Here is a 27,430-nt window from a genome sequence, read left to right on the forward strand (position 1 = left end):
CACGGGCAGTGGAAGAATTCAGACAATACAGAGTTCTGAGGGGGCTTCTGATCTATTCCAACTGTGGCTGGGCAAGGGGGGATGGCACATCGGCTTTATTTCTTGTGCCCATGCAGACTTGACCATGCCAGTTTATTATTTGATCGTCTCAGTGGCCCTGTGCAGCGCAATGTATTATCTCCATGAGGTCACCAGGGCTCACAGAGGTACACGGTCAAGCTGGGATTAGAAGCTAGGCAGTGTGAATCTAGAATTCATGTGTGTCAGCTCTCTGAAGTGTCAGCATTCAGTTCAGCTCAGTCGCTCAGTTGTGTCCGACTCTTTGCGACCCCATGAACCGCAGCATGCCAGGCCTCCCTGTCCATCACCAACTCCCAGAGTCCACCCAAACCCATGTCCATTCAGTTGGTGATGCCATCCAACCATCTCGTCCTCTGTCATCCCCTTCTCCTGCCCCCAATCCCTCCCAGCATCAGGGTCTTTTCAAATGAGTCAGCTCTTCACATCAGCTGCCCAAAGTATTGGAGTTTCAGCTTCAACATCAGTCCCTCCAATGAACACCCAGGACTGATCTCCTTTAGAATGGACTGGTTGGCTCTCCTTGCAGTCCAAGGGACTCTCAAGAGTCTTCTCCAACACCACAGTTCAAAAGCCTCAATTCTTCTGTGCTCAGCTTTCTGTATAGTCCAACTCTCACATCCATACATGACTACTGGAAAAACCACAGCCTTGACTAGACGAACCTTTGTTAGCAAAGTAATGTCTCTGCTTTTTAATATGCTGTCTATGTTGGTCATAACTTTCCTTCCAAAGAGCAAGCCTCTTTCAATTTCATGGCTGCAATCACTATCTGCAGTGATTTTGGAGCCCAGAAAAATAAAGTCAGCCACTGTTTCCCCATATATTTGTCAGCATTAGAACACATCTAATAAGGTTGGAGAAATTGTAAGGAGTGGGCTGTGTAAGACTGGACATAAAAGGGCTGTTTTTGAGGGACTCCAACTACTAGGGGCAGTTTCATAAGGGATATCAGTCCAGCAACAGAAATACAGGATAGATTATAGCCCCAAGGATGTCCACAGGAGATCAACTAGGGAGACTGAGCTGAAAAATAAACTTCATTTTTTTTTTTTAAACTTCATTTTTCTCATAAAAGTGTCTGTCATACTTGGTCACTTTCTGAAACGAATCCACAAGCCAGGAACATTTGTCTAAATACTTTTAATTAAAATGCATAATAATAGGATAAAAGCCAGAGTGCAAACACAGTATTCATGTTTACTAAGAAAATGAATGAAAATATTCCAGGGAGCCGAATACATTGGGATAATGAAACTGCAAACAGCTTCTTGGTTTTCATCTTATTTAAAATATTTACATGGTTAAAAAAAAAAATTGATGTTCATTTTCTACCAAAATGCAGGAAATGTTGAAACATTTTAAATTAGTAAAGACAACACATATAAGTAAAAGTCCTGTTTCAGCTGCAGAATAACAGTATTCCTGATCTTATCATCTATATCTTGGCCATCAGCCCATCTCATTCTATTTGGAGAATAGAATCAGCCTCAAATTCAATTTATCTAATATCCAAAGTTGGTGAAAGTATCAAGTTTTATGAGATTTCTCAGTGAAATTAAGACACTGCTGATCTCATTTCAAAATCAATTTTCTTTCCAGGACAATTCTTGGAAACCTCAAAAATCTCTCGCTTTATATAATAAGCAGTATATACTCAAGGGTTGATATCTAAAAGAATAAGTACATTTATATAACAAAGATTCCTTAGTAAGTAGAAGATAACAGTGAAGGTGACTTTGAAACTTTTTGCCATCTACTGAAAGGCAATAAGCTGATTGATAGATCTGAAATACTTGGTAAAGATGGAAGCACTCTCTATGCTTGGGTCGTAGAACATATAGTCCAAATATGATACAGAGGAATGGGGATGGTAAAGAAAAAAATTAGCCCAAGCCTCCAGACTTCTCCTATTTAAAAAGTATTTACCAGTGAAATGGTATCTGTACAGTATTTTTAACTGCAGCATTATTTTTAATAGCTTATGACTGGAAACAATGCAAATGGCCATCAATGGGAGAGAGGTGAAGTGTTACGGTGCGTGTACTTGTTCTCTGTCTCTTCAGTCGTGTCCGACTCTTTGCAACCCCACGGATTGTAGCCCGCCAGGCTCTTCAGTCCATGGGATTCTCCAGGCAAGAATATTGGAGTGGGTTGCCATGCCCTCCTCCAGGGGAACTTCCCAATCCAGGGATCAAACCTGCGTCTCTCCTGCATTTCAGGCAGATTCTTGACTGCTGAGTCACAGAGGAAGCCCCTAAGCGTTATGGTACATCCATACAATGGGCTAGGTTGCAGTCCAGAAAAAATAAGCAAGCCCTTTATGTTCTGATAGGAAACAATCTCCAAAATATATCAAGTGAAAAATAGCAGCAGCTCTAGTATGTTACCATTTGGAGGTGGGTAGGGAGGGAAGGCGGAGAAGGCAATGGCACCCCACTTCAGTACTCTTGCCTGGAAAATCCCATGGACAGAGGAGACTGGTAGGCTGCAGTCCATGGGGTCGCTAAGAGTCGGACACAACTGAGCGACTTCACTTTCACTTTTCACTTTCATGCATTGGAGAAGGAGATGGCAACCCACTCCAGTGTTCTTGCCTGGAGAATCCCAGGGACGAGCCTGGCGGGCTGCCTTCTATGGGGTCGCATAGAGTCGGACACGACTGAAGCAACTTAGCAGCAGCAGCAGGGAGGGAAGGAAGGAAATCAGAGTGAATTTACATATTTCCTCGTGCAAGCTTAAAAATATCTCTGAAAGAATAAACAAGAAACTGATAATCATGGTTGCTTCCAGGAAGGGGACCAAGGAGGTTGGGAATCTGGGGTGGGAGGGAGAATTTTTAATGACTATCCTTTGTACACATGTAAATATGTTATTGGCTTCCCAGGTGGCGCTAGTGGTAAAGAACCTGCCTGCCAATGCGGGAAACATAATGAGACAGGGGTTTGATCCCTGGGTTGGGAAAATCCCCTGGAGGAAGGCATGGCAATCCACTCCAGTATTCTTGCCTGGAGAATCCCATGAAAAGAGAAGCTTGGTGGGCTACAGTCCATAGGGTCACAGAGAGTTGGACACGACTGAAGTGACTTAGTAAATAGGTTATTACCTTTAAAAATAAATAGAAGTTTTTTGAAAGGTCAGTTAATAACACTGCTCATTGCTATATTCAATAGAAAGATTACTACGATCACATGATACGACAGGGACTAGGGGAATCTGTTTGTTACCCTGGGATTTAGCAATACTTAGGCCAGTCTGGGAATTCCCATATTGTTTACTCTTCACAGGGAAGTGAATGCTGTGCTTTCATTTGGATGGATTAAGAACACAACTTTGCCAGCCTTCAAAGGCCCCTTTCTGTAGTTCACCTGGTTTCTGTAATTTTATATGAAATGGGCAGGACCTTTTGGAATGCCAGGTCTTTTTATTCATTGTTGCTGATAGAAACAAATGGCCCGATACTAGTTTTTGTTTTTAATCACCCACACCCCACAAAGAGCCATTTGGTATGCAAATATAATCCTCTCAATAAATATTCATTTGACTGAGTGACTCTTTTTCGTGTTTTCATTATAAAAGCAACATGACTTGTTCTGGAGAAAGCTCAGAAATTTCAGTGGTTGTTAGTCATGAGACCCCACCTTCTAGGCTTAGTGGAAATTGCTACCATTATCTCTTAGGGCTTCCCAGGTGGCGCTAGTGGTAAAGAACTTATGTGCCAATGCAGGAGAGATAAGCGACTTGGGTTTGATCTCTGGGTTGGAAAGACGATCCCTGGGAGGAGGGCATGGTAACCCACTCCAGTATTCTTGCCTGGAGAATCCCACAGAGAAACCTGGCAGGCTGTGGTCCATGGGGTCGAAAAGAGTTGGACACGACTGAAGTGACTTAGCACACATCATCATCTCTACAGCAAGGGTGTCAAAAACAAGTAATGAGTTAATCCCTGATGAAGAGGATTAGGTAACTGGCAGAGTGGATGCTCAGAAATGCTCACAGCCTCTTGCCAGTAAACCATTTCCATTATATCTATTCTAAGGAAACAGCATCGCTGGGCACAATGGGATAATGTCTGCGGAAGTACTAACTGTGCTCTGGAGCACTGCGTTCCTAATGTGACTGCCCAGTAGAGAGACAGCACCAGACCACGGGTCGGATGCGTGTGCTATCTCCACTTCGTCAAAAGAACAGCATAGCTGTCTCCCACTTCTGCCAGAAATGTTTTCTCTTCTTGAAATGAGGGGAAGACAAATTCCTGAGGGGAAAATCCAAACTTTCAACAGCTCTTTGTTTCTCCAACAAGGCTTCCCATGTATTGAAGCCCTACAGAAACGTATTTTGTTCTTAAATATAATTACAGGTGCAGAGGAGGCAGGGTTCTCTAGTGACGGTGGGAACTCACCCAGCACAGACACTATGAAGTTTGTTAATTTCAAGACCAGCCCCGCGAGATGGAGAAACTGATGTCAGATCAGGACCACCGGCCGAGCACTTGAGGCCACTATCGCGGACCAGCGTCTTGGCCTTTGGGGAGCGGAGGGTGCGGAGTGCAGGGGGAAGGAGGGGGCGGGGGCTCGAGGTGGGGTGCCGGGTGGTGGGGAGCGGGCACCTGCGGGGGCTGGGGGAGCGGGTAGTGCACTAACTGCCGCCTTACTCCTCCTCTTTCTCCTTCCTCGCCTCCTCCCCTTCCTCCTTTTCCTCTGTCTCCTCCTCCTTTTTCTCCTTCTCCTCCTGCTTCTCAGGGATCTCCACCAACAGGATCTGTTCGCTGGGATCCGGACCCAGGGTCACGTGGATCCGCACCGAGTGCTCCTCTGGCCGCGCCGCGGCCTCCTCGTCTCCCTCCGGCCTCTCCTGGGAGGCAGGTGGTGGAGAGCTTGGGGCCGGGGCCTCTGGGGCGGGGGCCTCTGGGGCCAGGGGCTCTGGGGCCGTCGGTTCTGGGGCGGGGGCCTCTGGGGCCGGGGGCTCTGGGGCCGGCGGCTCTGGAGCCGGAGGCTGTTCTGGGGCGGCCGATCCCTCCTGTCCCACGGCGGCGTCTTCCGAGCTCTTGGCCTGGAATCCAGAAAGAGTGACTAGTGAGGCAGAGGGGTCTTGAAGGGGTCTCGGACACTTTCCTCATCCTCGGACCCCTGAGAAGACCATGGCACTCCGCAGGTTAACTCTAACAGCTGTAATGTTGATGAGATGCATCAGGTATTTGGTAGAAACATATATCGTGGGGAAGTTTAAGGATTCAAAGTCTGGGCAGGGTTTGGTGAAGGTCTTTGGGATATTTTAGGTGTCTGGAGCTATAGGGCTGGAAGCTGGAGTGAGGATGCGGAATGAAGGGCAGAGCCCCGCACTGAACTGTTGAGGGAGGAGAGAGAGGCTGTGACCAGGAGGGACCACCACCAAGGCCTTTGCAAAGCTTAGACGGCCTGCCCTGCCCAGTTAGCCTGGATGTGTGTTCGCTGGAGTATGAGAAAAACTCTAAGCAAATAAGGTAAAGACTGAGAATTCCCTGGTGGTCCAGTAGTCAAGACTCTGCACTTCCCCTGCCAGGGCTGAGTTCAATTTCTGGTCAAGGAACTAAGATCCCACAAACCAGAAGGTGCAGTCAAAAAAAAAAAAGAGAGAGAGAGAGAAAGAGAGATAAATAAATATAAGGTAAAAGCTGCTGAGAGCAGAAGCAGTTGTGATCTGCACATTTCTCGAAAGGTCTCTAAGGTTGAGACCCCCAGGGAAGAATGGGCTGGGTACCACTGGCGTTAGGCTGAACTGAGCCCCTGTGTTTGTGGACTTGGTGGCTATCTCCAGTCTCCAGCCTGCGGGGTTCTAAGGGACCCAGGTTCCTATGGGTGTAATTAGGGAAGTGAGTGAAAATCCAAGCCTTTGTGGATACCACGGCCCCTCCTGCTGTCTGACCCCATCTTTGAGTGGGAGGAAGCTGGGGAGGGAACAGCCCCCAGAGGAGAAGGCCCGATGGTTCTTAGGGAGTTTCACATGAGAGCAGTCAGTGTGCTTATGGGGACTAGAGACCCCCTGAAGAGTACTCAAGTGAGAGGGTACTGCAGGAAGGGAATTGGGTAAAGGTGAGGTTATCCAAGAAGCTCCTAGATACTAAGGCAGTTCTGGGACCTGCAGCTCCCTGTCTTGGTGTTTCTGCATGTTTTGATGTGCCTGTTTCACCTCACCACCCCCAAACTCTGACAACATACTTCCAGGGCAGGATGCCTAGTGGGGCCCCTTGTGAGATCCTGCTGTGAATGGAGCCAGAAGGATCATGGGAAGGTTGACCAAATGTTTCACCTTGTTTAACATGCTTTTATACAAGTATCCAAGGAAGTATCCTGCTCCATCTCTGCCACCCCATGTGACAGCCAGGAGAAATCTGGGTCCCAGAATGTCCTGGAGGAGCTTCCCCAGGACACAGGGTGACAGAGACAGGGTTTGGACCTGTGTATTTAGGCTGCTGTTTTAGAGTTCCTTGCACTCCACCCTTTTGCCCTGGTTGTTCTAAAACTGTCTTTCATGAGCACACGCATGCAAATTTAATGCACATCTTCAAGCTGCCTGGGTGAAGAGCTAACACTTAGAAGCAACAAATTGCTAACCTGTTTCAGATAAAACCTTTCACTGTGCTGAGAACACTGTCGGAGCTCACGTTCACTCACTCCACACACGAGCCAGCACATAGGAGCCCAGCTTTAAAAACCAGCTTGGCCCTGCCCTTAACAGTTTGTGAGCCAGACAGTCACATCTCTTCTCAGTCTGGGGCCATTGGTGGATGAATCTGGAGAATGTCTTGGAACCCTGGGTGATTTGGGTGTCATTCCCTGACTCCTGCTGTCAAAGGACCTCTGAACAGGTCTCCTGGACTCTGACACCAGCCTGGATTGAGACTGAGTTCACCAGGCTCCTTTGAATTCTGTCATGTAGACTGCCATCCGCGCCCCCCATCCCCGACACTGAGCTTCTGCCTAACCCCATCCCCCGCCCCTTTCCAGCAGCCTTCCTAAAGGACAGTTATGAACAACCATAATTAGTGCAATCATTCTAATTGGCATTCTTGGCATTAGTCACAGAAAAAAGTCCCAGAACTAATTTAAAAATTCCCTTTAGACTTAGGGGGTGGGGACTGTTGGCACCATGCCTGTTTCAAATCTTTTAAATTGTCACAGACACAACATTAGATATGAGACCATCACTGTCTGGGGAGGGACATTCCCTGCCCACACCCACTGCTCCTACCTCTGCAGCAGCACCCGAACTTCCATCTGGGGGAACACTCCTCACCCCAACCCCTCCCCACTGTCAGTCCAGGGGTGGGCACATGAGCCGGTCCTCCCCAGAGAGCACCACATTGGTGCTCCACACATCAGGAATTGACATGATTACACTCAATTCTGTCCAATGACTATGAACCCTGGGACTCCTTGTTGGGACTGCTGGGAAAGAGGTACTTTCTGTGGCAGCTGCTCAGCCAGGAGGATGTAACCTTAGGGGGTGTCATCTCAAGCCCCTGGGGCCCTGCCTGGGAATGGAGCCTCCCGCCAGGGAAGCAGAGGTGACAGAATGGCAGATCTCATCCTGTTGGCATCATTTGAACGTGTAGATCCAGGTTTGCCTGAACCTTTCAATGACCCGCTCCAGTAAACTCCCCGTTTTCTCAAGCTGATTCGAGCTTGCACTGTCAGTTGCCTTTCTGTCACTTGCAACCAAACGAATCCAGACGGATACAAAGAAGGAAAAATAGTCCTACAATGGAACGCCTGGGTCCTGAGGCCTTTTCCCTGGCACGTGGTTAAAATGGCCCAGATGGCTGGGTCTCCAACTGCATTACCTGTTCCAGCAACTGCTGCTGTCTGGCGGCCGCCTCCAGCGCAGCCAGCTCCTTGAGTCGAGCCCTGAGGAGGGCAAGCCTGCCACCTCTGCCTCCCTTGGCACCCATCTTTCCTGCTGCGGCCAGGGCGGCATTGAAGAGCTTGGGGGTGCCTGCCCGTGGAGGGAGAATAAGCACGCTCTTCTCCTTGGGCTTGTTGTTATTTCTCAGCATTCGCCTGAAAGAAAGCAGCATCCGCTAACATCACCGGCAAGCTCTGGGAGAGAACGAAGCCTCACTCATTCGGACAGAGCCCTTTAGTTGAGTTGTGTGATGCAGGCTGGGTTGGCTGACAGTTTTGAAGTCCTTTTCTGAGCCCAGCGCAGTGATGCTTGGGACATCACATCTCACTGAACGATCAGAACAATCATAATGATGTGGGGTCTTACTGCCTGTACTTAATAGATGAGGCTCAGAGGGGTTGAGTGACTTTTCTGAGGGTACACAGGAAATGATGCAGGATACTTTAATATAAGGAATCGGAAATAGGATGCCCAGAGGAAGAAGAGCCCGAGCTTCTTGCTTCTCCTTTGGCTTTATTGTCATTTTACCATCATCAACACTGAGTGTCTATATGTGTCAGGCTGTGTGCTCAGACCTTAACAGGCAGGGATTCTCTGGTGATCCCTGTGATCCCCCTTCCTGGTGTTCACACCTCTGTGTGACCCCCTTCCTTTGAGTGTGGTGGGACATGTGACTTGGTTTCAACCAACGGAATACAACCAGATGTTTTTGTGAACATAGGTCAAATGTCGTTTTTGTGAACGTAGGTCACATCGGATTGTGGCCTCTGTCCTGCAAGAAGACTCTTCCCCTGCTGGCTTTGATGAAGTAAGCAGTCATGTTGGGGGAGGCCTAAACCTGAGGGCGGCCACTGGCCAATGACTCACTAGAAGCTGCCCCCAGTCCCACAGCCACGAGGAACGGAATTCAATCAACAACTGTGGGACCCTGGAAGAAGATTCTTCCCCAGTTGAGACTTGAGATAAGACCCAGCTCTGGCCCCCATCTTGATGACTGCCTTGTACTGGACGCACCTAAACTGTCCCCAGACTTCTGACCCCTAGAAACTCTGAGATAATCAATATGCGTGGTTTTAAGCCACTCCATTTGTGGTAACAATAGATAACTGACCCGCTCTCTGTTCTTTATCAGAATAATCCTCACACTAATCCTCGCAGGAAGGTCCTATTAGTCTCCCTCATTTCAAATGAAGATATGGAAGCCCAGAGAGAGTGAGTAATTTTCCCAAGGCCACACAGCTGGGAAGTAGCAGAGTTGGAACTCAAACCCATGCCTTTGACCCCAGTACCCCATGTCTTAATGATTACAAAGGAATATCACATTTATTATCTTCTTGGATGCTGACAATACTCCACAGGGTAGGTGTGAGTTTGGGGATCCCACAGAGGCCTTGCTTCTGGCTGTGCCTGCAGTGTGCTGGCCAGAGGGATTATTATACCTAAAAGAACTGGGGAAACTGAGGTTCAGTATGAAATGAGTGACATGCCCAAGGTTGCAAGAGGTGGCAGAGACAGAATTACAACCCAGATCTCAATGCAATATACCACTCTGCTTCTCTAAATAAGGAAAGAATGTTCCATCAAAGAGAGCTCTGGCCTTTTCTAAGGAATTGTTCATGCTGCTGATATGTGGTGAGTGGTTTGGCTCAAGAACAAATGAGTTTCGCCTGCAGTCCAGCGGGCCTAGGCGACTAATTGGCAAATTCATTCATCAGGGTTCCAGCAAAACTTGTTTGTTTAAAAATGAGGCCATTACTAGCTGCTTATCTAATCAGATGCAATGGATTTAAATAGTGCATATTGATATTAATTGCCCGAGACTTGCATTGTCTAGCTGGGGCTCCCCCGGGAGGCCGCAAACACAATAATCTTGAGGGGTCTCTTCCAGGCCTGGCATTGCCACCTGTGTTATCTGAGTCCATAATTCACAGCACGGCGGTCCGTGGGAAGGCTCAGCGTGGTACTCAAATGACATGGAGGCAGCAGCTACGGGACCTTTGCTGATTGCTAATGGCTGTCTCTGTTTTGAAACATTGAGCTAACTTCTGGGACGTTTCCAGATTAAGGAAATTTATCCTCATTTTCAGCTGACACGCATTTCTCTATAATTACTGTATAATTCACCCCTGGAGACAGCAGCATGTGTGAGACCCTGTTGCCTCGTTTCTTGGAGTGGCCGAGTCAGAGAGGGGAGCATCTCACATCTTTGTGGCCTTGGGTCCCCCATCTGTAAAGTGGGCAGCTTGGACAGAATCCCACGCGGGGCTCTCACCAACTCAGACATCCCCAGGCCCTGTGGTTCTCAGCCCCATCTCTCCTTGGGTGGGCAGAGTTCATCTGTGACCCCCTGCCTCTCTCCTGAAGCTTGCCTGTCCAGAGAAGCAGCCTCTGAAGAGCCATGTCACTGCCCCCTCTGTGTGGCATGGCCCACCAGCCCCTCCTCCTTCCTCTGGTTGCCTCTGGCCAGCACACTGTAGGCACAGCCAGGAGCGAGGCCTCTGTGGGACCCCCAAACCCACACCTAAGCCTGGTGGAGGGATGGGATGGCAGCGCTAAGTATGGCTTTTCTGAGCCATGCTCCTCTTGCAGGGGGCAGGAAGGGAAGGGGAGGGGGAACCTGGTGCCCGTTCTCAGACTTAAAGTCAGTTCTCATTATCCGCGGTAGTTAAGCCCTGTCAAGCGTCTGCAGACACAGAATTAGTGACTACTGAGCAATGGCTTTTGGGAAAATACAGGATTTGGTTACTGTGAGCCTCTCAACACAACATTTTCATTAACTGATCATTTTGTAACCTTGTCTTATGTGTGTGTGTGGTCTCTTTTAAAGATATCTTATTTAATATTGTTGATTCATTTACAACGAACATGTGGCTCTGTGACTCAGGCCTGCACGTGGAAACATGAGGCCTCACTTCAGCACTACGCCTGGGGCCATTTTAATAGTGAAATCACCAAAAAAATTCACAAAAATGTGAAAAATATGGTACGAAGTGGACCACAGAAAGACACTTGTTTACAATCTGAGCTGAAATAAGAAGGCAGAGTGTCACCTTCTTCAATTTAGCTAGAAAGTGCACTTCAATGACTCAAATTTTTGCCACTGGGCACACGTCTGCAAATAGGGCACACGTCCCTATAAGCCTTTGAGTATTGATTTGGGGGTTATGAATAAATTTAATGAGTAGGTGAATTGCACATACAGAATCCATGAATAATGAGGGTGGATTCTCCCTCAGGAGGGTAGGATGAAGCAGGCAGACTTGGCAAAATTTGAATATGCTACTTATATGTGAATTGACTTTATTTTTATTTCCTGTTTCTTTGGCGGAAGCTCAGGTAGACCAGCCATTGGAAGGGCCCAGTGGCTGCTCTGTGAGCAGCCAGGTAAAATGAGTTACGGGGCAGCTTCCTTCCCCAGGAGACCCCAGTGCCTTGTCTGTATTATGCTCTAAGGTTGACACTGCTTCCACTCATCTGGGAGCTGCCAAAGGCATTTCATTAAAAACTCAAGTCACAGCAAGTTATTCTGCAGTATAAAACCCTGCATAGCTCCCGTCTCCCCCAGAATAAAAACTAAAGCTATAGATGAGACTTCCCCTACAAGGTCCTACCCAATCTCACCCCTTCCACTCCTCCCACCCCATAACAACCTATGCTCATTTTGTTGCTGGCCTCTGTGTAACACCAAGTCTGTGCTTCCTCTGAACCTTCGCACATGCTGTTCCCTCCCCTTGGCATGCTTTTCCTTGTAGGCAGCTCACTCCTTCACTCTGGGCAGGTCTCCACCTAAGTCCCATGTCCTCAGAATGACTCTTCCTGACCAACTTATCTCACATAGCTCCCTCCATCACCTCTGTCTCCTCAGGTGGCTTTATATTTCCTTATGGCCTTTATCTCCAGGTGACATATCACATAGTCACTCATTTCTCCACTGTTGGTCTCCCCAGCTAGAACATAAGCTTTGTTTGGTCTCTGCTGTGTCCCCAGGGCCTCAACATATCAGCTCAACAAATTATTGTGCTGTATGAATGGATACTGGTGAGTTTTTCCCCTCTATCATGATCACTCTCAGTGTAGTTTATTCATGGTGACTGAAGTGGAAAATATGAATATATGATAAAAGCTATGGGAGGAAATACCAGATAGGTGGATTAAAAAGATATTATCCCATGGAAAATTATAGAGAAAATTCAACGGATAAAGAGGAACAATCATTATTATTAACATACGTTGAGCTCTCTTGTGTGCTGGGCCCCCTGCTGGAGGCATTCACGGACACTTTTTATTTAATTGGCTCCACAACAAAGTGATCACTCTTGTTTTCCAGTGGAGAAACTGAGACCAGAAGGGAAAGCACCTTTTCCGAGGTCACACAGCCAGTACTGCACACAGACAGCATTTGAATCCTACCACTCTCCCAAGTCTGTTTTCTACCACATCAAGCTGCATCCATTGCTCAATTTAAAACCTGATCTTCTGGGTTTGGAAGCAAAACAACTGCTTTTCTTGCCTATTCCAGGGGATTCCCTAGCAGTCCAGTGGTTAGGATTTCAGGCTTTCACTGCCGGGGGCAGGGTTCAGTCCCTGGCTGAGAAACTAAGATCCCACAAGTTGCACAGCACAGCCACAAAAAAACCTACCAATCCCCCAACAATACAAAATACACATGCATGAGTTTATTCATTGCAGTACTATCTATAATTGAAAACTATTGGAACTAGCCTACATGCCCATTCATAGGAATGTTTTGCAGTTGTTAAAAGGAACGAGGACTGTCTGTAGACTCAGAGAATGTTTTCCGGGATTTATTGTCACATGAAAAAAGTCAAGCGAGGTGCAAAAGAGAATCTACAGTATGCTACCCTTTGTGTAAGACAGAAAGGAAAATAACAAAACGGTCATGAATCTTCCTATTTTTGCAAAGAGAAACACAGGAAGAAAAAAGCAGAAACTAATGAGATTAGGCTCCTATAGAGGGTGAGTGGCAACAAGTGGGGGTATTTGGGACTCTGAGTGTACTGTTTTGTAGACTTCTGCCATGTTAATGTTCTACATATTCCAAACACTTAAAATCAACCAAGATCAAAGTGGGGAAACACTAAAATGAAATGAAAAATGAAACATATGAACCTAGCTGTACCTCAAACGAACAGAACAATCACAGTAAAGGAAACAGAGAATCAATCCAAACAACTCTGAATACAACACGTATATCATAGGTACTCAGGCCAAAGAACTACTCTCTACTTAAGGCTTTCTTCTTTCCAATAGTGTGGGATAGGAATTCTGGTACTACATTATACTGTAGGACAGAACAAACGAATAAATGTAATGAGGATAAAGGGAGTCAAATTTCTCAGTGTTGACAAAGAAATTTACAAATCTGGAAAAGGAGATTAGAATGGACTCTGTGATACTGGATCGAAATTGTTAGATGGAAATAGAGATATAGATAGACACAGACAAAAAAAAATGTTGATGTTTATGTATATGATGTACATATATGTATATATTTGCATTTATACACAAAAATATACATGTGGGTACCTTTTCCAGCTGTACATGTGGGCATATTTCCCAGCTCTATCCACTGTGAAGGCCTAGTAGCAACCCAGTAGCAATGAGTGAGTGAGTGAAAGTCACTCAGTCATGTCATACTCTTTGTGACCCCATGGACTATTCAGTCCATGGAATTCTCCAGGCCAGAATACTGGAGTGAGTAGCTGTTCCCTTCTCCAGGGGATCTTCCCAACCCAGGAATTGAACCGGGGTCTCCTCCATTGCAGACAGACTCTTTACCAGCTGAGCTACCAGGGACTATTCAGACCTTAGTTTCTGAAAACCATTCCCCTCTAAAAGGAATCAAGCCTCCTTGGAGAAATGACCCTATCCAGGGACACAGCAGGGAAAGTATAAGATGAATCTAGGGCAACTTATTATGTCTGTAAGCAAAAAAGCGCTAAAATATAACAGGGCCGTAACAAAAGTTCACTATACCCAGCCTGAAGAGGTGGCCAGTGGCCAGTCTGGAACAGCTGGAGCATCAAAACCATGATTGTAACAGGATATTCATGGAATAAAGCAAATCTGTATCTTTATAAATAGATAAATAAATAAATGGGAAAGAAAAGAAAGTTCTTCCATATAGTAGGACACTAGTTAAATGTAGAAGGCAGGATGGAGATAGAAAATCACCATTTGCAACCATCATGGCAATCATTGCAAGGAACCTTCATTGGAGGCTGAAAGTAGTGAGTGAAAGCAAGGTGAGGAACAGGAAATCTAAATCTTCTTGACTTCTCACTCATTACTTACTAATTTCAAAGAGAAAAATAGTAACTTTAATGTGTGGAAAATTTAACCAGTGATCAGAGTAAAAATCATCAGTATAGTGAGAAAGCAGCGCCACGTGCCTCTCAATATGCTGTACTGAGAAGGACACAACATCACTTCTCAGTAATTTCCGCCTCAAACGCAGAGCCTGAAGATAATGATGAGAAAACATTAACATCACGTAAACTTAAATGGAGGGGACTTCCCTGGTGGCTCAGTGGTAAAGAGTCTGCCTGCCAATGCAGGGGATGTGGGTTCAATCCCTGGCCCACATGCCATTAGCAACTAAGCCTGTGTGCCACAACTCCTGAGCCAGCACTCCAGCCCACGCTCTACAAGAGAAGCCACTGCCATGAGAAGCCTGAGCACTGCAAGTAGAGAGAAGCCCCCGCTGGCCACAACCAGAGGAAGCACGTGTGCAGCAGTGAAGACCCAGCACAGCCATAAATAAATAAATAAATCTTTTCCCAAAAAACTTAATGGAGGGGTATTCTGCAAAATAACTGGCCTGTCCTCTTCAGAGAAGTTAAGATCAATAAAGATCTTAAAGATCAATAAAGATCTGGGACTCTGGTCCCAGATCAAAGGAGACTAACATGGCAATGTCGTGCAAAGGGGATCCAGGAAGAGAAGAAAAGAAAAGCTATAAAAGACCCTCTTGGAACAATTAGGAAATTTAGATTATGGATTAAAGGTGAAATAACAGTATTGTTTCAATCTCCAATTTCCTAATTTTGAGAAAGGTACTATGGTTATGTAAAAGAAAGTCTGAGTCCTTAAGAAAAGTGCATATTAAAGTCTACATGGATTTTAATTAAAAAAAAAAATGTACCTGGCCTTCTTGCGGAGCAACTTCTGAGACTCGGGATAATGCACCAGAATTTCATTCAGGTCCTTCTTATCCAGAATGAAGAGGTTGGTAAACCCATGGGCCACCACGTTAGCTGTGCGCCGGTTCCCGCCCCCTACAGCCAGCAAGCTGGGGCAGAGATGAGAGGGAGGTGAGGCCCTTCAAGGCTGTGGTTTTGATCACACCAGCATCTTCATTTTCACCCCTGCCTGGAGCACCATGATGGCCTCAGGTGGGTGAGAGCTGGGCCTGAGACAGGCTGGGACCTGGGGCCCTTTACTTCAGGGCTGCAATGCTTGCACCTGGACAAACGTCTCCTCCTTGATAGCCTAGCCACCCCTCTGGCCCAACCCCTGAACACACCCCTACCTTGAGCCCATATAAGTAACCAGCTCACCCCCCCACCCCACCTTAGGGAGCAAGAGAGCAAGGGAAACTTTTGCTTGTTCCTTCTCCCTCCTGTGCGGCTGGGGCCCCAGTAAAGCCTTGCCTGATTTCTTCTCTGGCCTCCCCAATTTCTACACCCTGGTCGGTATCAGGCCCACCTCTCTCACATGCCAGCAAGTGCCGGTGCTGCCTGCACCGTGGCTTCCTCAGACCCACCAAAGGGCCCTTGAGGACGTGGTCCCCCCGACTGGTCACACCCCCTTCCCCAGCCTTTGCCCGGGGCCCTCATCTCACCCCACTCTGACCTTATTTCTCCGAACACAGATCCAGCCTTCAGCGTCACCAGCACGGATTTCCCATCCGGGCCACCCAAGACCTGCACCTGCCCCGCCTGGATGATGTACATTTCCCGGCCTATCTCCCCCTGAAACAGAGAAGGGGCGGTCCCCCTGTCATCACCAAAGGCGACCACAGAAGCAGCAGGGCTGGGCCTGGACACTGGTGGCACAGCTCTGTGGACCAGCCCTTCAGCTGACTTGGCATGTGGTTCCCCTCGGGGGCCTCAGTCTCTCCATCTGTGGATTGGGCAGAGTGACCACCCCCACCCTGCCAGCCTGCCTAATTGGCAGGATTATGGTAGGGACTTAGTGGTATGACAGAAAGTGCTAGATAAGGAGGCCCAGGTGTAGGGGTATTTGACAGATTCCCAATTGTGCATACCATGGAGGGCCCTGAGGCACGGAAAAGCCCATACTGATCACACAATCGGCTGATACCTGTGACTCCCCCACATCCTACCAGGTGCTTGGGAGGCATTTGCTAACCGACATGGGAAGGATAGCATGAACAAGAATGGCCAGCATTTACCTATCACTTTTCTGTGCCAGGTGCTGCTCTAAGTGCTTTGTGTGGCTGAGACCACTTAGTCCTCGATAGCCCTCGAGGTAGGAACTCTGCCCAAGGTCCCAAAGTTCAGCAAGGCAGAGCCGGGATTTGAACCCAGGCAGTCTGGTTCCAGAGCTCATGGCTGTTACTTGTTGAACTGAGTGCCCCCGCAAATTCATATGTCGCAGTCCTAGCACCCAGCTCCTCAGAATGTGGCCTTATTTGGAAAAAGGGTCATCAGAGGTGTAAAGAATTAAGTGAAGATGAGGTCGTGCTGGAGTTGGGGGAGCCCCTAACCCAATAGGACTGGTGTCCTCATAAAGGGGCCTTTGGGTACAAAGTCAGGCACACAGGGAAGGTGGTGTGAAGAGACACAGGGAGGAGACCGTCAGGAGATCCTTCGCTCACTGTTCTCAGAAGGCACCGACCCCACTGACACTTGGACCTTGGACTTCTGGCCTCCAGAACTGTGAGTCAATGCGTTTCTGTCGTGCAAGCCATTGTGTTTGTGGTACTTTGTTATGGCAGCCCTAGTAGACTGATACAATTTAGTCTTAGTCCCAAATTAAACCAAAGGAATGAATGAATGACTTGCTTCAGACTACAATCAGAAATAGCCAGTCTGCCAAGCACCTTCTAATCCCCATGCCCTCAGGGGCCATCACCCTGGCCAGCTACCTATTGGTCATACCTGGCGTGTTTAAGGAGAGACAGAGACCAAGGACAGGTAAGTGGCTTTTGCTTTCGATTCATTTGACAAATGTTTCTTGGGCATCTCACGCATGCATGGCCTTCTTAACAAAAAAGAATAAAGTCTCCTTCCCCTGTTTCGGAGTCCAATTTGAAAAGGTGCTGAAATGTGAGGTGTCTAAAGCACTCACCCTCATCTCACTAAGCAGCCCCGGGGTGGCCCAGGGGGTGTGTCTCAGTGAGATTGTCACAGAACAAAACCTGTCAGCAGAGGGCGCCATTCACACATGTTCACCAAGTGTTCGGCTTCCTCTGCAAACTCCCTAACAATCTGATTCACTCTCATCCAAAGTCAAGTCTACATTACCCACGAGGATACTAGCTACAGCAATGGCACCAACTCTGCCAGCCATGGTGCCAGACTCCATATGCTCATATATTTTAATTCTCACAACCACCCCATGAGGGAGATACTATTAATATCCATACTTTACCTATGAAAAGAGTCAGATTCAGAGAGGGCAAGCTGCTTCCCCAAGGCTGCACAGCTAGGAAGTGGCTCCAGTGTCAGACAAATCACTCTATTGCTCCCAAACCTCTCTTGGCCTCGAAGGCTGCAGCTTTGAATTCTCAGCCATTTACAGCATCCTTGTCCCTCTTCCTTCAGCTCTTTGCTTCCAACTGTATGCTGTTGTGCAGCATACACCTTGGAGTCAGGGCTTCTGGGGCTGGGAGTTCCTGAGTCTTACAGGGGGTTTTTGAGCAATATTTCCACCTCTGTACACACACTAAGCCTTATTAACAGCTCTGAAAATCTGGTTCCTGCTCCCCTACCCTGACCACTCAGTCACTAAGTGACCTCAGTCTCACCTTAAATCCCAAAAAATGGAGCAGAAGGGGCCTTAGAGACTGTCTAGCCCTGGGATTCAAATCCATATGTTCCCCAGGATCAGGTAGGTGATGTAAAGGAGAGAAGGGAGCCAGTAGGGCTGTCGGGAGTGGTGGGGCATGGGCATCTCTTCAGAGCCATTCCCTTCTCCACTCCAGAGGACTCTTGCTATTTGGGAAAGTGGGGCTCAGTGCTGGCCAATTCTGTTTTCAGCCAGGAATCTGGATTTTTATGTGAAACCTTCCTTTTTTTTTTTTGGCTGTACTGCACAGCTAACAGGATCCTAGTTCCCTAACCAAGGACTGAACCTGGGTCACAGCAGTGGAATTACCACATGCTAACCACTGGACCACCAGGGAATTCCTGAAACCTTCCCATTTTTTACAGGTTGGAGACTAATTCAAAACTTTATTTTTAGATTAAACCGGGTGTGTGGGGAGGAAACAATCCATGAGACATTGTGGGCTGGCTCCTTGGCAAGGACCATCAGTTTGCAACCTCTGACCTATCCCTCCCCTGTCCAGCCCCGTTTTCCTGACAGGAAGACCAAGACCCTGGAAGCAGTTCCATGTACACAGTCAAGACCCTGACCCTCTTTTGGCTCCTCACTTTCCTCTTCTGTAAAGTGGGGTTCCTCATCCTGGTCCCCGTGGTACCATGAGTAAGGAGCCAGGCTGAGACGCATCTGAGCTTGTGCCCGGAGCTCCTCCTGCCAAGCAAGCCGGGAGCCCTGGGGTCAGCTTGCCACCCGCCTCTCCTCCCAGCAATTCCGCTCTGTCTGCATCTGCAAACCTCATCACCTTCCCAGGGGCCCCCTCCAGCCCAGCTCTGATGGGCAGGGGCTGTGAAACCCAGACTGCCTTGCCGCCGCCCTGGCCACTCACCTTCTTGCACACGTAATCATTGGGCAGGTAGACTACAGAGCGCAGCCTCTTCAGCATGTCAAAGATCATCTGCCGGTCACAGCCCTGGCCCCGAGAGGAGGGGAAGGAGCCATTTAGAGGAAGGCATGGGCTCGGGGCCTTCCAGAGTCCTGAGAGTGGGGCACTGGGCAGGCCATACCTGGAAGAGTGCCACTTTGCTGACGATGGAATAGTTCACGTCGATGGCGAGGTCCAGCCGCATCTTGTCCGGAAGCTGCACCATCAGCTCTGACTCATCTGCAAATGAGACCCTGCAAGGGTCAGAGGCACGGCCAGGCCCCTCCTTCACACACCCAGTGCCAAGCCCACGCTGCACTGGCTGGGCACCCGGTGTGCCATTCCTCTGCCACTCAGAATCACCCCTGATCGGGAGGGTATGCTCTCTGCCTCCAGGCCTTTGCCCGTGCCGTTCCCTTTGCTGGGAACAACCCCCTTTGCTTTCCTGGCTAATCCCTACTCATGCTTCAGAACCCAGCACTCATGTTACCTCCTCCAGGAAGCCTTCCCTTGACATCCTCCCACCCAGCTATTATGTTATCAGTCCCTGTCCCATAGCATGTATCACACCCTTTACTGCAGTTGCTTGCTGAGGATCTGTCTTCTCCACTTACATTATAAGAACGGCATTTGCAAGAACTAAAGTACCTGGAGGATGTACTATGTGCCAGGCACTGTTTTACAGAGTGCTTTACCAAGATGATTTCATTAACTTCTCCCAGCAGCCCAAGAGGTGCCCACTACTAAAACTCACCTCACAGACAAAGAAAGGACAGCTCAGGAGGGCAGTGACTTGCCCACAGCCACACAGCTTGGGGATGGAATCAGGGCCCCACTCAGGCCCGGTGACTTTAGAACCTATCCTGGGAGAGCACTACGTCTGTCCACCATGGCGTCCATGCTCACAGTGGAGAGCCTGGCAGAGTGAAGGTTGGTAACTGGAAACAGAGATGCACCCTGGGGCCCCAGTCCCATGCTCTGCCCACTGTACATTAGCTTAGGGCTCAAGTGCTGGGTCTGTGCAACCCTGGGCAGGTCAGAGCCCTCTCTGGTCCTTACCATGTGCCCCGTGAAAAGGGCCAATGATATTGAATTCACAGGCTGTCCCTGGGATGGAATGAGGCAGTGGAAGTGAACATGCCTTGGAAACTACTATGATTAAGTGCATTGTCCACAGACTTGCCAACAACCCCCACTCAGGAGACTGTGGGGCTCAAGTACGGCTTCTTTGAGACCAGACAGAACCCCATGGAGGTGAAGGGGGGCCCTTTCATTTTGCTGAGGGCCTTGGGGGACTCTAAGGCACTGTGCCAGTGGTCCACAAGCTTTTGAGAGCCTTCCCAAATGATGCCTAGGCTCTGAAAACAAAACTGTGTGCATGTGTGTACGTGTGCTCAGTTGTACCTGACTCTTTGTGACCCTGTGGACTGTAGCCCACCAGGATCCTCTGTCCATGGGATTTTACAGGCAAGAATACTGTAAATGTAAGTGGAAAGCATACAGACAGATGCTTTAATAGTAGGGCCACCTGGGAAGCACAAAAACAAAATTACTAACTCGGGTGGTGCTAGTGGTAAAGAAATTCCCCTGCCAATGCAGAAGACACAAAAGATGCAGGTTCAATCCCTGGGTCAAGAAGATCTCCTGGAGAAGGGCATGGCGACCCACTCCAGTATCCTTGCCTGGAGAATCCCACTGACAGAGGAGCCTGGTGGGCTGTAGTCCATAAGTTCACAAACAGTCCAACACAACTGAAGCAACTTAGCACAAAGATAAAAAGGAAACAGGGGGGGAAAAGGTCAATTAACATATAATTAGCATGTCAAATTTCCTTAAGGATTCCATTCAGAATCTGTAAGAACTTCACTACATTTGGAAACAATTTATGGGTAAGATTCTCCCACTTTGCAAGAATTACTGAGCATACCTCATCGCTGACAAGAAAGCTGAACCACAGTGAATGAACATGTGTTGTTTTAGCCAATTTCAGAAGCAAAGCATGACAAACAACTATAAAATTATTGTAATAAACTATAATGGAAAATGATCTGAAAAGAAATTTTTTTTAATTTATAAAATATATATTGTATGTATAGATGTATATGTATACATGCTTCTCTGATGTATACAGGCTTCTCTGATGGCTCAGTGGTAAAGAATCTGCCTGCAATGCAGGAGACCTGGGTTCGAACCCTGGGTCAGAAAGATGCCCTGTAGAAGGAAATGGTAACACACTCCAGTATTCTTGCCTGAAAAATCCCACGGATGGAGGAACCTGGCAGGCTACAGTCCATGGGGTCACAAAAGAGTCAGACCCGACTTAGCAACTTCTTGTATATGGAGAGCAAGAAAAGTGAGAGGGACAGAGACAGACTTCTTCCTTTCCTGGTTCCAACTGCACGTCCAACTTTGAATGGGCACCTCCCAAGGCCTCCCCAGGCATCTCTCACTTACATGTTGGGGCTGCAGCCCCGAGAGGCCCCCAAGCTCAGGGCCCCAAGGACAGAGGACAAGAGAGGCCCCCAAGCTCAGGGCCCCAAGGACAGAGGACAAGGGCGGGGCCCAGGAGGGGCGGGGCCCAGGAGGGGCGGGGCCCAGGAGGGGCGGGGCCCAGGAGGGGCGGGGCCCAGGAGGGGCGGGGCCCAGGAGGGGCGTGTCTTACCCAGCATGCCTTGGGAGTGCCAGGTGTATTCGTACCAGGTCTTGACCCGGTTCTGCACGGACCTGGGGATCTTGTAGAAGTTCATATACTTCACGGTGCTGTCCATGCAGCTGCGGTAGTAGGTCTGTCCCGCGGTGGCGGCCCCCACTACGTCTCTCATCTGGGGGCCAGGGGGGTGGTGGTCAGGGCGGCCACTGGGTCAGGGTGGGGCCGGGCTTCAGGGACATGGGTTGTGGGCACATTAATGTAACACAGGCGTCCAGGTGCACGCTTGCAGGGCTGTTAGGAGATCAGGAGAGAGGGGAAACCCATGTCCACACTTAAGAGGTTTCGCTGACCCAGGATGTTCTGCCTTCAGGGCAGACGTGGAGGAGCGAGGCTCCTGGCCCTTCAGGTGGGCTTAGGTCTCTGGGGCCACTCAAGAAGGGCTGGTCTTGCTGGGCTGGGCTGATTCTGGTGCCAATGTGACCCCTCAGAGGCTACTTTGGCCACCCGCACGAGGAAATGTGAGCCAGATGCGCTGGTCCTTGGGGCAGAGCCCCTCAAAGGCAACACTGAGCACCCCTGGTTTCACCTCATACACTGCTACAAGGTGAGCCTCACGCCAGGGCCCAGCACATTAGAATCCACCACGGGCTTCTCTCCAAGCGAACAGCCCAAATTCTCAGCCCCTGCAGAAAGCCACTGGCCCCAGCTCTCCAGATACCCCAGAGACTGACATTTCAAACGAGAAGAACCTTCAGTGAGGAAGCGGGACCTACGCCTCCATCACCACCCCTTCACCTCACAGGTCCCAGAGCTCCAGGCTCCTGACTCTCTGCCCAGTGCTCTTTCCTGGGCTTGGTCTGGAAGGAAGGGGCACAGATGGTGATGTTCCTGGCAGCGGCGGGAGGGAGAGGGGCCCTGCAGGCAGGTGGGTCGGGACAGACTAGTGGCCCAGCTACCTGTCCGATCATCACGGAGAAAGCGAAGACGCCCGTGAAATAGTTTAGACCCTGGAAGACAATTTCAAAGAGCGTCCTGGGGTCGGGCAGGCCGCCGATGGTGATGAGGGTCTTCACAGCCCAGTAGTAACAGCGAATGTAACTGGGGAGAGAAGAGGAAGGGGACCTCAGTCATCAAAACTCAGCCTGTGGATCCTAGGCAATCTGGCTTGAATATAAAGCTTTATAGCTCATGAGTGCAAAAAAAAAAAAAAAAGGAAAAAAATCCTTCTCCCAACAGCAGCACCCTCTGCAGCGTACAGAGCATGTCTGCAGGTGCTGCGTGGTTTGGTCATGACTCTGCCCTGACGCTGTAGAGACATGCTGTCATCCCCATTTACAGATGTGGAAACTGAGGCTTCAGGAGATTGCTTGGAATACTTGGCAAGAGAATAAACCAGGGTTTTCCGGCTCCTGATGCCTGGGATCCTTCAGTTTCCCTCCGTATGTTTTCAATGTCCACAGTCTCTGCTTTGCTCTCCCATCATGAGGTTCAAGAACAAGCTTAAAACTGGAAAATATCTCGAGGGTCACCTTTTCTGACCCTCCCCTCTCCTGTCCACTAACCAGACAGTGAAACTGAGGGCCACAAAGGGAAAGGGAACACCCATGGTCACCAGCTGGCAAGTTCCAGGGCTGGGACTGGAAAACAGGTGTCACCTTCTCTCTAAGCTGTTACCCACCGTCAGTAACCCCTTGACACAGGCGCATGAGCCATCAGGAAGGGAGGTGGCCAATGGGGTCCTGCTGTGTGGTACAAGGCATAGGAAATGCCCAAGCTTGTGTAATCACACAAAGTAGCAAGAGTCCCTCCCTCACTATTTTGAGTTTTAAAGGTTTGCATGTTTATTAATAATTGTAAGTTAGCATTATTCCAACAGAGCAGCCTCACTGTTCTAATTCCTAGCCATTAAGTCCTACAAAAATAAACTTAAGCTTTTACAATAACTTAATCGATACAGAAGTAAAACCTTTATAGCTATTTAAACGGATTTAATTACCAAGGTGCTTATGTTCAGACCTTCAGACTGTGCCCTCCAAGGGGTCAGCAAGGTTGAGGTCAGCAGGGCCTAAACTCAGGGCATTCTCAGCAGGCTTTCCTGTACTTTCTGTCATCCTACCAGGGCACAGGAACTGCCCAGAGCCTGCCCTGTCCCCAGTGTCCTGATACATCCATGCTGCCAGGGTCCCTGCTTAGCCGGGAAATGGAGAACATCATCCAACTGGCCAATCATCTGGTCTGAGATTGATCCCAAACTGGTCCCCCCCTGGGCTCCACTCACCAGCTATTTATGCAGTATTGTGGTTAGATCATGGGCTCTGGCACAGACTGCCTGGGCTCAAACCCAGTCCTGACACTTTCTCGCTGCATAAGTAACCCATCTCGCCAAGCCCCAGGGTCCTTCTTCTGGAAGGGGCATGGCCATAGACCGTCCTTCACAGGGAGACCATGAGGATGATGTGAGGTGAAAAGAGCGCCTGGCCCATGGTGGGCCCTCAGGAAGTGTCAGCTACCAGCACCTTCACTGTCACTGGTTCCGGCAGTGGAGAACAATAGACTGGCCTGTGCCCTCAGGAAGTTCACTATCTAGGGGAGGCAGGCAAGTCAGTGTGCAATGAGTACTGGGGGAGGGGTGGAGAAGGGAGTTGGGTAGTGGGGGTCTTGGCCTCTGCAAGACCTAGGGCAGGGCTCTCCCTAGGCCTTCCAGGCCCTCATTACCACCTGGTCCAAGAAAATCTCAGACCCACGGGCCAGGCCTGCCCTGTCAATCCCCCATCATACCAGTTCTGGCCACCAGGGGGCATGCTAAGCAGCCTTTCAGTTCAATTCCCTTCTGTCGCTCAGTCGTGTTGGACTTTGCAACCCCATGGACTGCAGCACGCCAGGCTTCCCTGTCCATCACCAACTCTGGGAGCTTCCTCAAACTCATGTCCATTGAGTCAGTGATGCTATCCAACCATCTCATCCTCTGTCCTCCCCTTCTCCTGCCTTCAATCTTTCCCAGCATCAGGGTCTTTTCCAAGGAGTCTGTTCTTTGTATCAGGTGGCCAAAGTATTAGAGCTTCAGCTTCAGCATCAGTCCTTCCAATGAATATTCAGGACTGGTTTCCCTTAGGATGGACTGGTTTAATCTCCTTGCAGTCCAAGAGACTCTCAAGAGCCTTCTCTAACACCACAGTTCAAAAGCATCAATTCTTTGGTGCTCAGCTTTCTTTATAGTCCAACTCTCACATCCATACATGACTACTGGGAAATCCATAGTTTTGACTGGACAGACCTTTGTTGGCAAAGTAATGTCTCTGCTTTTTAATATGCTGTCTGGGTTGGTCATAGTTTTTCTTCCAAGGAGCAAGCGTCTTAATTTCATGGCTGTAGTCACCATCTGCAGTGATTTTGGAGCCCAAGAAAATAAAGTCTGTCACTATTTCCATTGTTTTCCCATCTATTTGCCATGAAGTGATGGGACCAGATGCCATGATCTTAGATTTTTGAATGTTGAGTTTTAAGCCAGCTTTTAAACTCTCCTCTTTCACTTTCATCAAGAGGCTCTTTAGTTCTTCTTTGCTTTCTGCCATAAGGGTGGTGTCATCTGTATATCTGAGTTTATTGATATTTCTCCTGGAAATCTTGATTCCAGCTTGTGCTTCATCCAGCCTGACATGTCACATGATGTACTCTGAATATAAGTTAAATAGGCAGGGTGACAATATACAGCCTTGACGTACTCCTTTCTCAATTTGGAACCAGTCTGTTGTTCCATGTCTGGTTCTAACTATTGCTTCTTGACCTGCATACAGGTGTCTCAGGAGGCATGTCAGGTGGTCTGGTAGTCCCATGTCTTGAAGAATTTTCCACCGTTTGTTGTGATCTACACAGTCAAAGGCTTTGGCGTAATCAATAAAGCAGAAGCTTTTCTGGAATTCTCTTGCCTTTTCTGTGATCTAACAGATGTTGGCAATTTGATCTCTGGTTCCTCTGCCTTTTCTAAATCCAGCTTGAACATCTGGAAGTGTATGGTTCACATACTGTTGAAGCCTGGCTTGGAGAATTTTGAGCATTACTTTGCTAGCATGTGAGATGAGTGCAACTGTGCAGTAGTTTGAACATTCTTTGGCCCTGCCCTTCTTTGAAATGAAAACTGACTTTTTCCAGTCCTGTGGCCACTGTTGAGTTTTCCAGATTTGCTGGCATATTGAGTGCAGCACTTTTGCAGCATCATCTTTTAGGATTTGAAATAGCTCAGCTGAAATTCCATCCCCTCCACTAGCTTTGTTTGTAGCAATGCTTCCTAAGGCCCATTTGACTTTGCATTCCAGGATGTCTGGCTCCAGGTGAGTGATCACACTATCATGGTTATGTGGGTCATGAAGATCTTTTTTGTATAGTTCTTCTGTGTATTCTTGCCACCTCTTCTTAATATCTTGTGCTTCTGTTAGGTCCATACCATTTCTGTCCTTTATTGTGTCCATCTTTGCATGAAATGTTCCCTTGGTATCTCTAATTTTCTTGAGCGTTAAGAAAATCAAGTCCCCTTTAGGGGGACTGAGTTGGGCACTGCCTGGGTGCCGGGTGCTGCTGGGCCACCAGCAGAATGAAGATGAGTGATCCATATAGCTCTGGCTTTCCCTGACTAGAAGCCCTTCCTGACTAGAGAAGCCAGCTACTGGCATGGATGGCACATCTTAGGGGTCTCTTGAATATTCCATGTGACTAGACCTGTGGAGACCTCTGCATACTGCCCCAGACCTGGCCAACGCAAAGCAGGATGAAGAAACCAAATATATAGGAGCTTAGGTCCTTAGGCCCCCCCGGCCTACAGCAGGCATTCAAGAAATGCTCACTATTTTGAAAGTTATTATTATGAATGATATTGGATTTTTAGAGGAATTCTCCTTCACTAGTTGTGCTTTTGCATATCTTGGGTTTCACTGTAGGGTTTTATTTGGAAAAGGGTGATGCTGCCAGAAAGTGTGCCTCTCCACGGCACAGGGAAGCCCCAGAGGGCTAGCGCTGTCTTCCCCACTCTGCCTGCCATCCATGCAGGCCTGCCTGTGATGGGTGCCAGGCCCCGCCCTGGGAAATGGTTTCTTAGCCAGGTGGGATACGAACCCCTCTGAGAATTTGAGGACAGTTAGGAAGCTTCTCCTCAGAAGTCAGCATGCTCCCAAAATTCAGTTCCGATTTCAAGGGGGGTTTGTGACCCTAGGTTAGGTTCCTGGTGTGCTGGCTTCCCCTTAAGAGTGACCACAGCTAGGAAGTGGGGTCACTGACTCCTGTCCACGCATGGGCTGGATGTGTTACACACGTTAATTTATTTATTTCTCATGAGAAATCTGTGTGATCCCACCCCCATTTTATAGATGAGAAAACTGAGTCTCAGAAAGGGTAACGGCCTTACCCAAAGTCACAGAGCAAGATTTAATGAATAGCTTCTGTTCTTCCTTTTGCACAGAAGGCCTGTGAGTCCTCTCTCTGCCCCCTTGTGAGGGGATGAATGAATGAACGAGTGAGTGAGTGAATGAATGGTCTAGTCATGGTCTCTGGACCAGGGCTGTAGGTGGGTTCAGCTAAGGGGAACAGGAGCAGGGTCAGTGGTGGTGTCAGGGGGTTGGGCCCTGATCCCACCCCCGACACATAGCACCCCACAGCAGATGTCAGGTTCCCCCTCCTGCATGCTGGGCTGCCCTGGACCCTCAGACTCTCCCAGTGAGCTCCCCTCAGGCCACAGGCCCATCTCAGAAGGCGAAGGGTCACTGTGGCCAAGTACTGAGGCATTTGGCCCGAGAAGGAGACATTCTGGACCAACAGCCACTCTAAAGAAGCTACCTTGGGACCTCCCTGCTGGTCCAGTGGTCAAAAATCTGCCT

At 48.7% G+C, this 27,430-nt stretch overlaps 1 protein-coding gene across 1 annotated transcript in view; it reads right to left on the reverse strand.

Annotated features, from left to right (window-relative positions):
- Positions 1-1,240: 1,240 nt before the first annotated feature.
- The window catches only part of LOC109572130 (cyclic nucleotide gated channel subunit beta 1), a 47,983-nt gene continuing 21,793 nt past the window's right edge, over positions 1,241-27,430 (reverse strand). The window contains exons 13-20 of the mRNA XM_070770659.1: positions 22,523-22,664; positions 21,579-21,738; positions 19,059-19,156; positions 18,881-18,964; positions 15,838-15,956; positions 15,128-15,274; positions 7,901-8,117; positions 1,241-5,130 (exon numbers count right to left, since the gene is read on the reverse strand). Of these exons, the coding sequence (XP_070626760.1) occupies positions 4,729-5,130; positions 7,901-8,117; positions 15,128-15,274; positions 15,838-15,956; positions 18,881-18,964; positions 19,059-19,156; positions 21,579-21,738; positions 22,523-22,664 (1,369 nt within the window). The 3' untranslated portion in view covers positions 1,241-4,728. The remainder of the gene's footprint in view (positions 5,131-7,900; positions 8,118-15,127; positions 15,275-15,837; positions 15,957-18,880; positions 18,965-19,058; positions 19,157-21,578; positions 21,739-22,522; positions 22,665-27,430) is intronic.

The sequence above is a fragment of the Bos indicus genome, chromosome 18, assembly GCF_029378745.1.
Source record: "Bos indicus isolate NIAB-ARS_2022 breed Sahiwal x Tharparkar chromosome 18, NIAB-ARS_B.indTharparkar_mat_pri_1.0, whole genome shotgun sequence".
NCBI lineage: Eukaryota > Metazoa > Chordata > Mammalia > Artiodactyla > Bovidae > Bos > Bos indicus.